Consider the following 15,509-nt stretch of genomic DNA (forward strand, 5'->3'; position numbering starts at 1 on the left):
CCACCTTGGGTCCTCCGAAGGCCACCCTGCAGAGCCCTTGCCAGTGGGCAGGCCTGGGGCTGAGGCTCGCAGCGGGAAGAGGGCCCCGGGCAGGGGACAGTTCTGGGGTCCCCACTGCCTGATGCCAGAGTGACGCCTAAGGCGCTGGCGCCACCGCCTGGCTCTGGGCAGAACTGCAGTGGCCGAGGGACGGGAGTGGAGATGCTGGGAGGCAGGGGGGAGCCCAGAGCTGGCCAGGCTGGTCCAGGATGGTCCGTGTCCTGTTCAGACAGGTGGGCCCAGTTTTGTCCCAGGTCTGTAGCCTACACGACCTGAGAATGAGGCCCTAGGCCCCGCAGAACAGCGGCTTCAAACATTCGTCGGCTTCAAAACCACCTGGGAGCTCGCTGGTTAAACTTCCACCCCCAGGGTTTCTGATCCAACAGGTGCGGGAGGGGCCCAGGAATTTGCATCTCTAACAATTTCCAGGTGAGGCCGCAGCCGGCTGATCCAGGGACCAAACTTGGAGAACCAGGGCTTTAGAAATGCTGTGAATTTGGCCCAGTATTACCTTTGTAGAGTATGTTTTATTATTCTGTTTTGGAGCCAAAAAAAAAGAGTGTAAGTGGGAGTACCGGTGCTTGACCAGCCCACCTACATGGTGACCTTGGCTTTCTATTGCCCGGCCGGCCCTGAGCCAGGACGGGATAAAACGGTGATGGGGGCAGACAGGTCCCTGCCTCAGAACTCACGGCCAGGCAGGTCTGGCATGTGACACATGTTGCCGCCAGGAGTCTAAAAGGCAGCTCGAAATGTGGCCCCAGACAGAACCCAACTTAAGTCCCACCTTCTCGGGTCTTCCTCATTCAGTAACTAGCCCACCGTCCAGCCAGGTCGCAAACCCTGTGGGTCACCCCGATTCCTCGCTCCATCTCCCACATCTAGTCCCGTTACACACCTCGGCCCTGCCCACCGTCACCGCTCCCTGTAGGGGGGTCTCCTGGCTTCCACCCTTGCCCCAGGGTCCACCCTCTGAGCTGCCGCCAGAACAATTTTTTTTTTTTTTTAAGAGAAAGCAAAAGTTTATTGAAGGAAAGACAAAAGCTTCCTCCACAGCGAGAGGGGTCCCCCAACCAGGTAGCCCCAGAGCAATCTTTTAAAGACAAATCATTTCACGCCCCTGGTTATCCCCTCCAATGTCTTTTTTTTTTTTTTTTTTTTTAAATGTGTTTTTATTGATTTCAGAGAGAGGGAGGCAGAGGGAGAGAGAGAAACATCAGTGATGAGTCATTGATCAGCTGCCTCCCGCTCGCCCCCTACTGGGGATCGAGCCCGCATCCTGAGCATGTGCCCTAACCGGGAATCGAACCATGATCTCCCGGTTCATAGGTCGCCACTTTACCACTGAGCCACGCCAGCCAGGCAATGTCAGGCATTTTAGAAAGCGCCACTGAGTGCAGAATGGTTTCCAGGGAGAAAGCCAGGGGATGGGGGGAGCTGAGAGGTGCAGGGGCCCAGGTGAGTGGCGCTGATGCCCCGAGCCTGGCGAGTGGCCATGCAGGAGTAAACGGGCGGCCTCGTGCAGGAGGCGTTCAGGAGGGGGTCTTGCCAAGATGAGGTGATGGACTTGGCTGAGAGCGAGGGGCTCGTTATTAGTGGCACCCAGGTTTCCAGCTTTCGGGTCTGGGTGGGTGGGTGGAGGTGCCATTCCCTAGAGCTGGGAGGCCACCAGAGGGACAGCAGGTGTGGGGGAAGGACTGGGGCAGGGGAGACGAATGTCAGTTTTACAGAAATAGGGAGTAAGTAGCCCATGTGGTCAGCTGTTGACGAGAGCCCTCTTGGGTGAGGAAGACGTGTCCCCTGGGGGCACTGGCCAGGAGGATGCTGGTCTTGGCAGGAGCAGTTTGGCTGGAGCAGCTGTGGCCTGTGTCAAGCTCTGAACGGAGGTGAGGAAGCAAGACTGGAAGCAAAGCAGATTATCTCCCGAGAAGTTTGGGGAGAGAAAGAGAGGTAGGGCTGCAGCTGGGGGCCAGCAGGCAGCTTGGTGTTTTATATTTTACTTATTTTTTTAATGTTTTTTTAATTGATTTTTTTTTTTTTTTTTAGAGCAAGGAAGAGAGAAGGAGAGATAGAAACATCAGTAATGAGAGTCATTGATCAGCTGCCTCCCGCACGCCCCCTACTGGGGATGGAGCCCACAATCCTGGCATGTGCCCTGACTGGTAATCGAACTTCAATCTCTTGGTTCATGGGTCTATGCTCAACCACTGAGCCACACCGGCCGGGCATGGTGTTTTGTATTTTAAGTTGGGGGAGATTTAAATCCTTCTTAAAGTGAGAGGAAGAGCCCGGCCCATGTGGAGATCGCGGGTCAATTCCTGGTCAGGGCACATGCCCGGGTTGTGGGCTCGATCCCCATTAGGGGGTGTGCTGGAGGCAGCCGGTCAGTGACTCTCTCATCACTGGTGTTTCTCTCTCTCTGTCTTTCCCTTCCTTTCTCTAAAATCAATAGAGATATATTTTAAAAATATAAAATAAGTCAAGTCAGAGGAAGAACCCAGAAGAGAGGGAGGTTGGCAATCCAGGAAGGGCAGGGGCATGGCATTTGGAGCCCAGGGGTGGTCCTGTCCTGAGGAAGGGGTGCCTCTTCCACTGTACCAGGCGGGGTGAGGGCAGAGGCTGGCTTGGGGGCAGGAGGTGGACGGTTTGGAGGTTGGAAGTGAGAGTTCCCAGGTCATGGCTTCTCTTTCCTCCAAAAAGTAGCAGGGGGAGGCCTTGGGCCTTCCATTGCACGGCCACTGGCTGGGAGGTGGCCCCGCCTGAGAGGGAGCTCGGGCGGGGCGTGGTGGAGGCTTTGGAGTCCGGCTGGAGGGCTCAGGACCCCCCATCCTGCCCCATCAGGGGGCAAGTCCACTCCTTGCTGGACCCCACCCCTCCCCCTCGCAGTGGGCACAGTGCGCGCGGGGTTAGCCGTCCCGCCGGACCCTGGGAGGGCGCTGCGGGGAGACCCAAAGGTGTCCGGTGTTCCTGGCGGGTGGGCGGGGGCAGTGAGCGGGAAGGGAGCCGGGCCTCCCCCCCCCCCCCCCCCCCCCCCCGGCCCGTCTTGCAGCCCAGGCTCGCAAAGCGTCCAGGTGTCCTTCCAGGTGTCCCTGCAGCGCCCCCCGACGGGGGCCTGAGGTTCGCGGCGAGCGGGGGACCGAGCCGAGCTGGAACCGCCCGGAGCCCCAGGCCCTCCCCGAGAGCGCCGGACGCCCCTTTCCCGGGAGGCTGTCCCCTGCCCGGGAGGCTGTGTCCCTGCCCTGGAAGGGGCCCGGGACCCCCCCGGTCCCGCGCGCGCTCTCAGCGCGGCCTCTGCTCTCTCCAGGGTCGGACCCGCGCGCTGGCGGCGGAGGCGAGGACGCGGACGCGGGGGCGCAGCGCGGACGGCGGCGGACGGCGCGCTCAGGTCAGGGGGATCCCCGCGCCCCCCGCGGGGCTGGCTTTCGGGCCACGTGCCCCGCAGTCCCGCCGGCGGCCGCCAGGGGTCGCGCGGCCGCGAAGGGCGGGGCGGGGCCGCGCGGGGTGGGGGGCTGAGCGGCGGGGCTCGGACGGAGGGCCAGGGAGTCCGGGTTCCGGGGCGTCGGGCGCTCGGGGAAGCCGGGTCCTCAGGACTTGGAGCGGGAAGCTCGGATGCCGTCGCCCCGGCCCCCCCTTCTCCCCCGGGCACCCCCCGGGTCCAGCCGGGAGCGGGCCCCCCCGGGGCGCGTCTGGGGCGCGTCTGCGAGCCGTGGCCCCCCGTGGCCCCGGCCGGGGAGAGGCCGCTTGAAAATCCCCGTGTAGGGGTGGGGAGCGGGGGCGCACTTCGGGGGGCGCATCGCCCCGGCCCCGCTCTGGGCCGCCCGGGTCCTGCCCGCGCCCCGCCCCGCGCGCCCCGCCCCGCCCCGCGCGCCGCCCACTCCCCTCGGCCTGGCCGGGAGCCCCCGGGCCGCCGCCGCCGGAGCGCTCGCCATGCGCGCCGCCCGCGCCGCCCCGGCCCCGCCGCCCCCGCTGCTGCGGCTGCTGCTGCCGCTGCTGCTCGCGCCCGGCCCGCGTTCCCAGGTCGCAGGCGCCGCCGCGCCGCCGCCCGTCGTGGTCCTCGCCGTCCTGGCCCGCAACGCGCAGCACTCGCTGCCGCACTACCTGGGCGCGCTGGAGCGCCTGGACTACCCGCGCGCGCGCCTGGCCCTCTGGTGAGAGCCCCGCGCCGGCGCCCGCACCTGCCCCAGCCCCGGGGGCCGCCCCCGCCGGGCACCGCCCCGCCGCCCCTGGCCTCAGGCAGCGCCCCCGGCCCGCAGACTGCGCCCCGAGGCCCTAGGCTGGCCGCAGGGCACCCCCGGGCCCCTGCGCCCGCTCTGGCCACGTCCTCTGGGTGGACGTTGGGCCCGGCCCCTCCCGCTGCCAGCGCCCAGGGTCAGCCCCGTGGGGCCTGCGGTTGGCTTGACTTGGAGTGGAGCAGACAGGAACAGCTGGTGCCCCTGGGGCCCTCGGTGCCAGGGGCCTGCAGGGCTGGGGGTTCCTGGGTGGCAGTGGGGGTGCTGTCAGCCCGGCTCCAGGCTGCACCCCCTCTGGCTGGGCTGGCTCCAGGCTCTGTAGAGGGCTGGTCCTGCCAGCTGGTGGCACTGTCCCCTCTCTGGTACCCCCCCCAGGCCTCCGCAGGGGGCACTGGATTCGGAGGCCACTGTCTCAGCCTGGTGGCAGCCAGGCCAGGGAGGAGTCCCACGCTGAGGCTGGGGATCAAGGGAGAGAAGTGACCAGCTACCCCTCAGAACACAGGGCGCTGGGGCCGGGGGTGGAGCCGTGGCCCGGGGAGGCCGCCCACAGTTACCACAGTTTGGGAGCCTGTCAGTCCCCACCCCTGCGGGACTTGACACGTAGTTCGCCTTCATTTCTGGGGAACTGGCTTAAAGGGACAGTGTCCCCCTAAACCCTGGGCTCCCTGCTCAGCCCCCTACCCCCACTCAGTCGTGGGAGCCCCTTCCCAAGGAGAGGAGGAGGTCTGTTCCGTGGCAGCCGAGCTTGGGCCCGCGGGCGCGTCTCGGGGACACTCAGGGCGGTTTGGTCCTTGTGAGGACTTCCAGGCAGAGAGGAGCGTCAGCCCTTCCGTCCAGTCCCGACTCCGGAGGGGCTGACCTGTGGTCACGCAGCACGGAAGGAAGGTAACTGGGCAGAGTGGCAGGTGTTCTGTTCAGAGATCCAGTTCTGGGCTGGCTCTGGCCTCAGAAGGTCATCTTATAGGGGAAGAAAATAAAGCCCAGAGAGGGACGGGACTTGCCCTAGGTCACACAGCGGGTCACAGACCTGCGATGGGGACCCGGCTGCCTGCTTTCAGTCCCTCCTCTGTAGCACACCTACTGCCACTGGTCCCAGGAGAAGCCGGGGGGGGGGGGCAGCAAGGCTGCCTTGGTCTTTGGTCCTTCTGTGGCTGCACCCCCCTCACTCTTCTTCCTCCTGTGTCCCCAGGTGTGCCACGGACCACAACGTGGACAACACCACAGAGATGCTGCAGGAGTGGCTGGCCGCCGTGGGCAGTGACTATGCGGCCGTGGTCTGGAGGCCTGAGGGGGAGCCCAGGTGAGCTGGGTTGAGGGGGAAACAGGAAACAGCTGCACCCCAGGGAGGAAAGGGGACAGCCCAAGCCACGGCCTCCAGGCCAGGGCTGTCCACCGCCCTGCGGAGAGGGAGCGGCACCTACCCCATGGGAGCATCTCATCTCTTTACGCCTCAGGTCCTACCCAGATGAAGAGGGTCCCAAGCACTGGACCAGAGAAAGGCACCAGTTTCTGATGGAGCTGAAGCAAGAAGCCCTGACCTTTGCCAGGGACCTGAGGGCTGAGTATATCCTGGTGAGAGTGCCTGGCCGGGGCTGGGCTTCCCCTGCGTGCTGGGGTCTGTTCCTGACCGGAGTTTTGGTCCGACAGCCTCCTGTAGGCTCGCAGCCTGGGTCAGAAACCAACCAGATCCTGAGCTTGGATCCCTCTGCTTGACCTTGGACTAGACGCCAAGCCGGGATTCCTGAGACAGATCCCAGGGTAGACACCGAGCCTGGTTCCCGAGCTAGGGCTCAGAATAGGTCTTTGGATCTACCCCCTAAGTCAGATCTCAGGGGAAGTTCTTAGATCAGCAGCTCGGTTCTTGTCTCTGGACCCATCCCTGAACCAGTGCCCCAGACGAGATCCTTGGTCCAGAAACACATCTGCGAGCTTGTGGGTTAGACCTCTGGAAGGGAACCCCGTGGGGTTCTGGGAGCCCCTTCTGGGTGTCTGGCAATCGGGGGGGAATCCCGCTCAGGGAATCCCAGGGGCGGGGGGCGCTGCGGCCCAGGCAAGGCTGGGGTCTGTGACGTCCCCTCCTCTAAGTTTGCAGATACGGACAACATCCTGACCAACAGCCAGACGCTGCGGCTTCTGATAGAGCGGAAGCTGCCCGTGGTGGCCCCCATGCTGGACTCCCAGACCTACTACTCCAACTTCTGGTGCGGGATCACGCCACAGGTGAGGCCGGGGATGGGGCCTCGGGGCACTGGAGGTTCTGGGAGGAGGGACACGGAGAGCAGAGAGCCTGAGCGCCTTGGGGTCCTCCTGCCCGGGCAGGGGATGGAGGGGCCCTCTCACTGCCCAGAGCACCCCTCCTCTAGGGCTATTACCGCCGCACAGCCGAGTACTTCCCCACAAAGAACCGCCAGCGCCGGGGCTGCTTCCGGGTCCCTATGGTCCACTCCACCTTCCTGGTGTCCCTGCAGGCAGAGGGGGCAGCCCAGCTGGCCTTCTACCCCCCCCACCCCAACTACACCTGGCCCTTTGACGACATCATCGTCTTCGCCTACTCCTGCCAGGCTGCGGGTGAGGACAGCGCTCCTTGGTCATTCCTTAGCCGCCTCTAGGCCTTTGCACATGCTGTTCCCTCTGCTCTCCACGCCCTTCCCTGTCTACATTTCATCTTGTTAGCTCCGGCTTGTCCTTTGGGTCATACATAGCCTGTCTTTTCTTTTTTTTAAATATGTTTTTACTGATTTCAGAGAGAGGAAGGGAGAGGGAGCGAGAGACAGAAACATCAATGATGAGAGATTCATTAATCGGCTGCCTCCTGCACGCCCCCTACTGGGGATGAGCCCACTGCCCGGGCATGTGCCCTCACCGGGAATCGAACCCTGACCTCCTGGTTCATAGGTAGACGCTCAACCACTGAGCTGCGCTGGCCGGGCCCACATAGCCTGTCTTGAGCCCACTGCTCCAGCAGGTTAGATCTGTCTCTGGCTGTCCCCATTGTGGCACCTCCGTGAATTCCTTCATTAGGCAAATATTATGAAGCACCTGCCACGTGCCAGATGCCCGGGGGAAGATAGTCCCTGCCCTCCCGGAGCCTCCCTTTCTGCCAGTCAAAGGAGCACACAAATCAATGTCCAATCTCAACTGTGACAGGAAGGAGAGCTTCTTGATTGTAGGTGCTCTGGGGGCTTAGACTAGAGTTGGGCTAATCAGGGAAAGCTTCCTGGAGGATGGGGACTTTGGGGCTGAGATCCAGAGTATGGGCAGGATAGCCCTGGCCGGTGTGGCTGAGCGGTTAGAGCATCGGCCTATGCACCAGAGGGTCGCGGATTTGATTCCCAGTCACGGGCACGTACCTGGGTTGCGGGTTCAATCCCCAGCCCCGGTTGGGGAGCATGCGAGAGGCAACCAATTGATGTGACTCTCTCATGTGGATGTTTCTCTCTCTCCCCACCCCTTCCACTCTCTCTCTGAAAAGCAATGGGAGAAATATCCTCGAGTATGGATTAACAAACAAACGAAAAGTGAGTGACGCATCCATGGAGAAAACATGAGAGGACTCGAAAGCCTTTTTTCATTGCTGCACTCCTTTGATTATGAGCCACGGTTAATTGGCCAGCGGTTTGAAGGACTGTAGTGACTGGTGGTCTTGTCACCGTCATTCGTGCTCCCATCACCCAGCTTTTGACAGTCCCTGTACTGGGCCAGGCTGTGCTCAATGCTGGGCGTGGGGTCATCTTTTTAATAGATACCATGCGCCTGCCCCTGAGGAATTCACGGTCTATCAAAAACAAAGAGTAAAAAAGTAATTATAAAAAAGGTGACACATCTTTGTTTTTTGAAATATGTTTTTATATTGAATTTAGAGAGAGGAAGGGAGAGGGAGAGAGAGAGAAACATCGATCGGCTGCCTCCTGCACGCCCCCTACTGGGGACCGAGCTCACAACCCAGGCCTGTGCCCCGACGGGGAATCGAACCTGTGACCTCTTGGTTCATGGGTCGACGCTCAACCAACTGAGCCGCATGGGTGGGGCAAGGTGACAAATCTTGAAGAAATAAAAAGGCCGCCAGTCGTGGACAGCCGGGAGGGGGCAAGAGAGAGGGTGTGGGGACCTGGGCAAACGGTGAAGGATGGTGCTAGATCGGGGCTGGATCCGGGCCGAGGTGGAGAGACTTAGGGAGGGCAGCAAGGTGGCCTCCCGTGGCTGCGGTCACTGGCTGTCGTCACAGGGGGTTTGCCTGCCCCTGCCTCACCCTGGCCTCCCAGCAGGTGCTCCAGAGACATCTGTTAAATTAATAAACCACCTCACCCCACAAGACTTGCAACCAGGGGAGCGATGGGCAGCAGCAGCTCGTCCCGGGCTCACCCCCTGAACCTGTCTCCAAGGCCCCCTTTTCTCTGACTTCACAGTGAGCCAAAGTCGCCCCCCTGGGCTCTCCTGTTCCTTCTTCTATACCCTTCCTTGTTCCACTGTCCTAAGTGTTTTTGCTGCGGTCAATACATTCTCGCTTGCTTTTCTACCAAAAAATAAAAAAAAATAAAAATAGCCCGCTGGTGTGGCTCAGCGGTGGAGCACTGACCCATGAACCAGGAGGTCACGGTTGGATTCCCGGTCAGGGCACAGGCCCGGGTTCCTGCTCGATCCCCAGTCGGGGGCCTGCAGGAGGCGGCAGATCAATGACTCTCTCATCCCTGAGGTTTCTCTCTCTCCCTCTCTCTTCCTCTCTCTGAAATCAATTAAAACGTATTTTAAAAATAATAATAAATAAATAAGCCACCTCAGCAGAAAGCTCCCTTAAGTTTTTTTATGTTTTGAGCCAAGCCCTTTCTCTTTCCAACCCCACAGGTGGGGACAGAGTCCCAGAGAGGACTCGCACTGGGACCCTGGCAGGACTGGGCCTGGGACCCCTCGACGGGGTTCTGAGGGCCCTGCCCCCCCTGCTCACGCCACCTCTCTCCCCAGGGGTCTCGGTCCACGTGTGCAACGAGCACCGTTACGGGTACATGAACGTGCCCGTGAAACCCCAGCAGGAGCTGGAGGACGAGCGGGTCAACTTCATCCACTTGATTCTTGAAGCTCTGGGTGAGGGCTGGGGGCCGGGCGCCCGCCCGCCTGCCCCTCCACTCCCTGCCGCCCCACGTGCCCCTTCTCGAGGCCCCAGACCTGACTGGGCATCGGGCTCGGGGTCCCGGCCTCAGCCCTAACTAATTCCCTGACCCTGGGCCTCAGTCTCCCCATCTGTACAATGGAGGCAGGTGGATTCCGAGATCTCTGAGGGCCCTTCCTGCTGGGCGTCCTGCTGAAGGGGCAGGAATGGGGCGGGTGGGACTCCAGGGTCACCGCCGAAGGGACTCATGATTGGGGGTGGTTTCCTCTGCAGTGGACGGGCCCCCTATGTGGGCCTCGGCTCATGTGTCCCAGCCCCCAAAGAGTCCCACCAAGATGGGGTTTGATGAGGTAAGTTCCCTCGGCCTGCAAGACTGGGGTCAGGGGGTGGGTGGGGTTGGGCCCTCCCCTCCCCACTCCCCCCCCCACATCCACTGCCCACTCCCACCTCCCGTCTCCTCCAGGTCTTTGTCATCAGCCTGGCCCGCAGGCCTGACCGGCGAGAGCGCATGCTGAGCTCGCTCTGGGAAATGGAGATCTCTGGGCGGGTGGTGGACGCTGTAGACGGACGGTGAGGCTCCCTGGGGACGGCGCCCTGGGCAGCTGGGGGCAGGTGTGGTCCACTGGAGCTCCCCGGCTGCGGGAAAAGCGGATGAATGACTTGAATGGGTTTCCTGTCCCAGGAGGTATTCAGCCAGGGCTGAGGAATCGTCTCAGGGAGCCCCAGGCAGGCAGAACCAGGAGCGAGGACCGTTCGTGGTTCAGGCCCAGGAGCTCCCGGGCTTGGGTTCCAGCTCTGCCACTTAGCAGCTGTGTGACTTCGACAGGTCACCCCCATCTCTCAGCCCTGCTGTGTGAAATGGGGGGTCATGGTGCCTTCCTCCTGGGGGGCCTGACAGTACGTGTTCTGCAGACTAGGCGTCTTCCTGATGAGCACCTGCTGTGTGCTGGGAGATGTCACCAGGGCTGTTCTCCGTCCTGGACTTAGATCCCTGATATGCGGGGTGGCAGCAGGCCAGGCACATTCCCTAGGGGACCCAGGGTTATGCAGGCCCCCCACCCCACCCCCCGGTGCCCACTGCTGTTGGCTGCATGTGCCCCCAGTCCTTCTGATTGCAGGACATCCATCCTTTGCTAGGGCCTCTGCCGTGTGCCCCACACTCACCCTGGGGTGCACCCCGCTCAGGCCGCTTCCCACCTCCCCATGCAGCCACCCCTCTCCCCTGTGAGTCACCCTGCCTGAGGTGGCCTCGGTTTCCCCGATCCAATCCCTGATGGCTCAGGCCACAGGAAAGCCGGACTCCAGTGTGACTCGCCCAACGTGCACTGGCCGGGCGCCCCCCTCACACGGCGTCACCCCCTCACACTGTCTCCCCCAGGACCCTCAACAGCAGCATCCTGAGGAGCCTTGGCGTGGACCTGCTCCCTGGCTACCAGGACCCCTACTCGGGCCGCACGCTGACCAAGGGCGAGGTGGGCTGCTTCCTGAGCCACTACTCCATCTGGGAGGAGGTGAGGACCCGCCCCGGGGTGCACGCCCTCAGGGAGGGCCGGTGCCCCCCATTCACTGCTCCGTGCCCAGCCCTGGAGTGACCCGGTGGGTGAATGAACACGTCAACCAAGGCCAACCCTACAGCTTAGTCCTTCTGCCGTCTCTGGTGAGCACCTACTGTGCGCTAGGAGATATTCTCTCTGAGAATAGAGAGGTGAGCAGGAAAAATGCAGCCCTGCCCCTCTTGGGGCTCAGGCACCAGAGGGGGCACTGAAATCAAGAAAGAACCCACTTGTCTCAGGAGGAGGGGTGCACAGCTAGGCTGCTCTAGAGCGTGGGCTGGCCTGGACTTCTGGTTCGGTGAGGGGTCCGAATGGTCCTCGCCATTGACCGGCCAGATAGAAGAGCCTCCTTAGGGGGAAAACCCCCCAGTGGGAGCAAAGGCCCTGAGGCAGAAAGGAGCTGGTTGTGTTTAGCTGTGGGGAGAAAGGCCTCAGTGCAGTGGGGCCAGGGTGTGAATGATGCTGAGAGGCGTCTGCTGGAACACGGGCCCCCAAGGGGTGCCCCCTCCAAGGGGTGGTGCACAGACTCACCCCGCATTTGTATTTTCTGCTGTAGTCAAAATAAATGTGCGTGAGCTCATATTTCCATGTTTCCTGCGTGACGGCTGTGTGCATTTCACCGTTCGTTGAGCCGATTTCGCATTCACGTTTCCAAAAGTTAGAGAGGATGCTGTTTCTTAGGGGTGTTGGGGGCCAGGATCACCCCATCCCGCCCAGCCCAGCTTCCTTTAGGAAAAAAACTCGGGAGGCTGGAGTGAGGCCCTGGGCCCAGGAGTCCAGAAGGTGCAGGTTCAGATCCTGGCTCTGCAGCTTGCTGTCTGTGTGTCCTTGGACTGTGGTTTCACCTCCCTGTGTCTGTGTCCTTACTGCAGGACAGGGCCATTGTGTGCACTGCCCTGAGGGTCCCTGGAGATAGGCGGGGGCACTGAGGCCCCTGGGATGTGGTGGCACGCAATGATTGCAACACAGGGTCCAACTGCCATCGTGCGTCTACTTGGAGAGCTAGATGGGGCCTGGAGGGCCTTGAATGCCAGAGCGAGGCATTGGGACTTCAGTCCCCAGGCAGTGGGAGCCCTAGCAGGCTCTGGAGCAGCCAGCCGGGTGACATGGCCAGGACTGAGCATCTGGCATCTAACTGAGGCCAGGGAGAGCGTCAGCGTTAGCTAGGTAGAAGGGGACAGCCCGAATCTAAAGAGCCACCCCTGCCCGGACAGTGTGGCTCAGTGGTCGAGCATTGACCTGTGAACCAAGAGGTCACCGGGTTCGATTCCCAGTCTGATCACATCCCCAGGCTGCGGGCTCCATCTCCAGTAGGGGAGGCAGCCAGTCGATGATGTCTCTCTCTCTCCCTCTCCCTTCCTCTCTCTGAAATCAATAAAAACATATTTAAAAAACAAAACAAGAGCCGCCCCTGACCCTGCCTCTTACCGCAGGTGGTCACCAGGGGCCTGGGCAGGGTCGTGGTGTTTGAGGATGACGTGCGCTTTGAGAGCAACTTCAAGAGGCGTCTGGAGAGGCTGATGGAGGAGGTGGAGGGAGCGCAACTGCCGTGGGACCTGATGTAAGCAGCCGGCGCCCCCAGGGGCAGGGGGGCGGCCTTGGCGGGGGGCTGCCTTCCCCCACCCCGGCCCCGGAGGACAGGGTGGGGGTCAAGGTCCTGTGACGCTCCAGGACCTGCAGGGACCCCTGGGACCCTCGCTGTCACCTGCAGCTACCTCGGCCGGAAGCAGGTGAACCCCGAGGAGGAGGTGGCCGTGGAGGGGCTGCCACGCCTGGTGGTGGCTGGGTACTCCTACTGGACCCTGGCCTATGTCCTGAGCCTGGCGGGTGCCCGCAAGCTGCTGGCCTCCCAGCCCCTGCGCCGGATGCTGCCCGTGGACGAGTTCTTGCCCATCATGTTTGACCAGCACCCCAAGTGAGTCTCAGGTGGGCGCAGGGCGGCCCCACCTCAGCGGATGGTGTGTCCCCTGGCTGGGCAGGTGGGACGCTGGGGATGGCAGGGCTGAGTCACTTCCTCCAGGTCACCGAGCAGTAGGTCAGGAGCCCATTCTCGCCCTGGAGTCAGACCACCCTCGGCGTGGATTCTCTGCTGGCCATGTGGTTTTAATATGTTTTTATTTATTTTATTTTATTATTTTATTTTTTTAAATATATCTTTATTGATTTCAGAGAGAGGAAAGGAGAGGGAGAGGGAGAGATAGAAACATCAATGATGAGAGAGTCATTGATCGAGCCCGTAACCTGGGCATGTGCCCTGACCGGGAATCAAATCCCGATCTCCTGGATCCTAGGTCAATGCTCAACCGCTGAGCCTGGCTGGGCTATTTTATTTTATTTTATTTTATTTATTTATTTATTTATTTATTTATTTATTTATTTTAATATATCTTTATTGATTTCAGAGAGAGGAAAGGAGAGGGAGAGGGAGAGATAGAAACATCAATAAGAGAGTCATTGATCGAGCCCGTAACCTGGGCATGTGCCCTGACCGGGAATCAAACCCCGATCACCTGGATCCCAGGTCGACGCTCAACCGCTGAGCCACGCCCGGCCAGGCTATTTTATTTTTAAAACACATTTTTATTGACTTCAGAGAGAGGAAGGGAGAGGGAGAAAGGGAGAGAAACATTGATGAGAGAGAGAGACCTGGATCGGCTGCCTCCTGCACACCCCCTACTGAGGAACTGAGCCTGCAACTCGGGCCTGTGCCCTGATCAGGAATCGAATCAGGGACCTTTTGGTGCACAGGGTGACGCTCAACCAACGGAGGCACACCGGCCGGGGCTCTGCTGGCCGTGTGGTTTTTAGTTAAGTGACTTCCCAGTTCTGGGCCTCAGTTTCCTCCTCTGGGAAATGGGGCTAGAAGAAATCATGCCTCTCAGGTGTGCTGGGAGGGCTCGATGGGGAGGGCGGTGAGGTGCTGTGGGCAGGCAAGGTGCCGGCGTGAGGCCTGGTGCAGCCCTCCCCTCGGCCCCCTCAGCTGCCCTCCTGCCCCACAGCGAGCAGTACAAGGCGCACTTCTCGCCCCGGGACCTGCGGGCCTTCTCTGCGCGGCCCCTGCTTGCTGAGCCCACTCACTATGCGGGCGACGCCGAGTGGCTCAGTGACACGGAGACATCCTCTCCCTGGGACGATGACAGTGGCCGCCTCGTCAGCTGGAGTGGCTCTCACAAGACCCTTCGCGGCCCCCGCCTGGGCCTGGCGGGCAGCAGCGGGCACAGCCTCCACCCCCGCCCCAGGGAGGAGCTCTAGGTGAGGGCGGGGCCTGGAGTTTTCTCTCCATCTATGGCCAGCTCTGCATCCCAGACCCCCCTTCTTAGCCGGTCTCCCTCTCCCCTCCGCTCCCCCCCCCCCCAGCTGCGTCTCTGTCTGTTTGTTTCTTTGGCTGTCTCTGCATTTCTCCATCCGCCTCTAGCTCTCTCTGCGTCTGTCCCTGGCTCTCTTTGTTTCTCTGTCTCCGTTGGTGTCTCGCTCTGTGTCCAAGTCTCTGTCTGTGTCTCTGCTCCCTCTGACTCTCTGTGTCTGACTATATCTGTGGTGTTTGTCCCTGCCTCTCACTGTCCAACTCCAGTTCTGTTTCTCTCCTCTTGCCTCTTCCTTCCCACCAGGTCCCAGTGGTGACTCCAGAGGAGTGCCCAGGAGCAGACCATAGCTGTCCAGGGAGCAGAGCTGGACACTGCTGGCAGAAGCCGCCACCAGGAGCCACAGACACAGCGGAGGCCTGGCTGCCACTGTAGGCAGGGCCACTCTGCCCTCTGGCCCCATCTTACAGCGGGAGATGGGTCCCCTTCCCCTAGGTCACCTGGTGGAAGGGCAGGGCTCGTGGGCCCTCTTACCCTGCCTGCCTGCCTCACGGCCTCGGGCGGAGGGCAGACAGGAGGCTCAGGCTGGGCAGACACAGGAGCCCTGCCCCCCCTGAGGACCCAGCTGCTGGGGCCCCTCCGCCCCCTTCTACTTCCACCTCAGCCCACTCCCCACCCCTCCAGCTCAAAGCCTGGGTCCTACCTACCAGGGCCCAGTCCTTCCCTGGCCAGTGGGAAGAGGGTGGTGGTAGGAGGACCCAGCAGCCAGTAGGCCCTCAATAAAAACCAGCTGGTGTTTGCACTTTATGCTTTTAAAACTTTTTTTAAAAATAAGTTTTTATTGATTTTCATAGAGAGAGACAGAAACATCAAAGATGAGAGTCATTGATCGCCTGCCTCCTGCACGCCTCCTGCAAGGGATGGAGTCCGCAACCCGGGCATGTGCCCTGACTGGGAATCGAACCCTGACCACCTGGTTCATGGGTCAATGCTCAACCACTGAGCCACACCGGCCGGGCTGCACTTTATGTTTCTTAACTCACGGCTGAGCCTCTTTGCTTGTCAGGAGATCTGGAATCTTTGGATGAGCGGTTGGAGAGAGAGAGGGGAGGGCAGCCTGGAGGCGGAGTCAGGCCCCCCCCCCCCCCCCCCCCGAGCTTCTGCATCCACTGGCTGGTGACGTGAGGTGGGGAGAAGCCACCCAGCCACAGTGAGTGCTCACCCATTGGGACTGCCCTGGTCATCATGGGCCTCACCTTGCGGGTCAGGGTGTGCCCAGGCC

General features: G+C 61.3%; 1 protein-coding gene and 1 long non-coding RNA gene across 3 annotated transcripts; both read left to right on the forward strand.

Moving 5' to 3' along the window:
- Positions 1-1,735: 1,735 nt before the first annotated feature.
- Positions 1,736-3,664, forward strand: LOC308563858. Its single transcript, XR_013999856.1, has 3 exons — positions 1,736-1,925; positions 2,086-2,201; positions 3,344-3,664. It is a non-coding gene; the product is annotated as an uncharacterized lncRNA (long non-coding RNA).
- Positions 3,665-3,946: 282 nt separating this feature from the next.
- CERCAM (cerebral endothelial cell adhesion molecule) lies at positions 3,947-15,034 on the forward strand. Of its 2 annotated transcripts, none has more exons than XM_081150629.1 (13): positions 3,947-4,187; positions 5,458-5,568; positions 5,723-5,840; positions 6,354-6,488; positions 6,737-6,836; positions 9,228-9,347; positions 9,646-9,722; positions 9,836-9,942; positions 10,751-10,883; positions 12,359-12,486; positions 12,637-12,840; positions 13,925-14,177; positions 14,534-15,034. In XM_081150629.1, exons 1-12 carry the CDS (start codon positions 3,967-3,969, stop codon positions 14,175-14,177), a joined length of 1,707 nt encoding a protein of 568 aa, XP_081006755.1. In that variant the 5' UTR covers positions 3,947-3,966; the 3' UTR covers positions 14,534-15,034. The 2 variants fall into 2 exon arrangements, with proteins under 2 accessions (XP_081006755.1, XP_081006754.1); XM_081150628.1 differs by having other exon boundaries at positions 3,952-4,187; positions 6,632-6,836.
- Positions 15,035-15,509: the final 475 nt, after the last annotated feature.

Source organism: Miniopterus schreibersii, assembly GCF_964146895.1.
Source record: "Miniopterus schreibersii genome assembly, chromosome: 11".
In the NCBI taxonomy this organism is placed as follows: domain Eukaryota; kingdom Metazoa; phylum Chordata; class Mammalia; order Chiroptera; family Miniopteridae; genus Miniopterus; species Miniopterus schreibersii.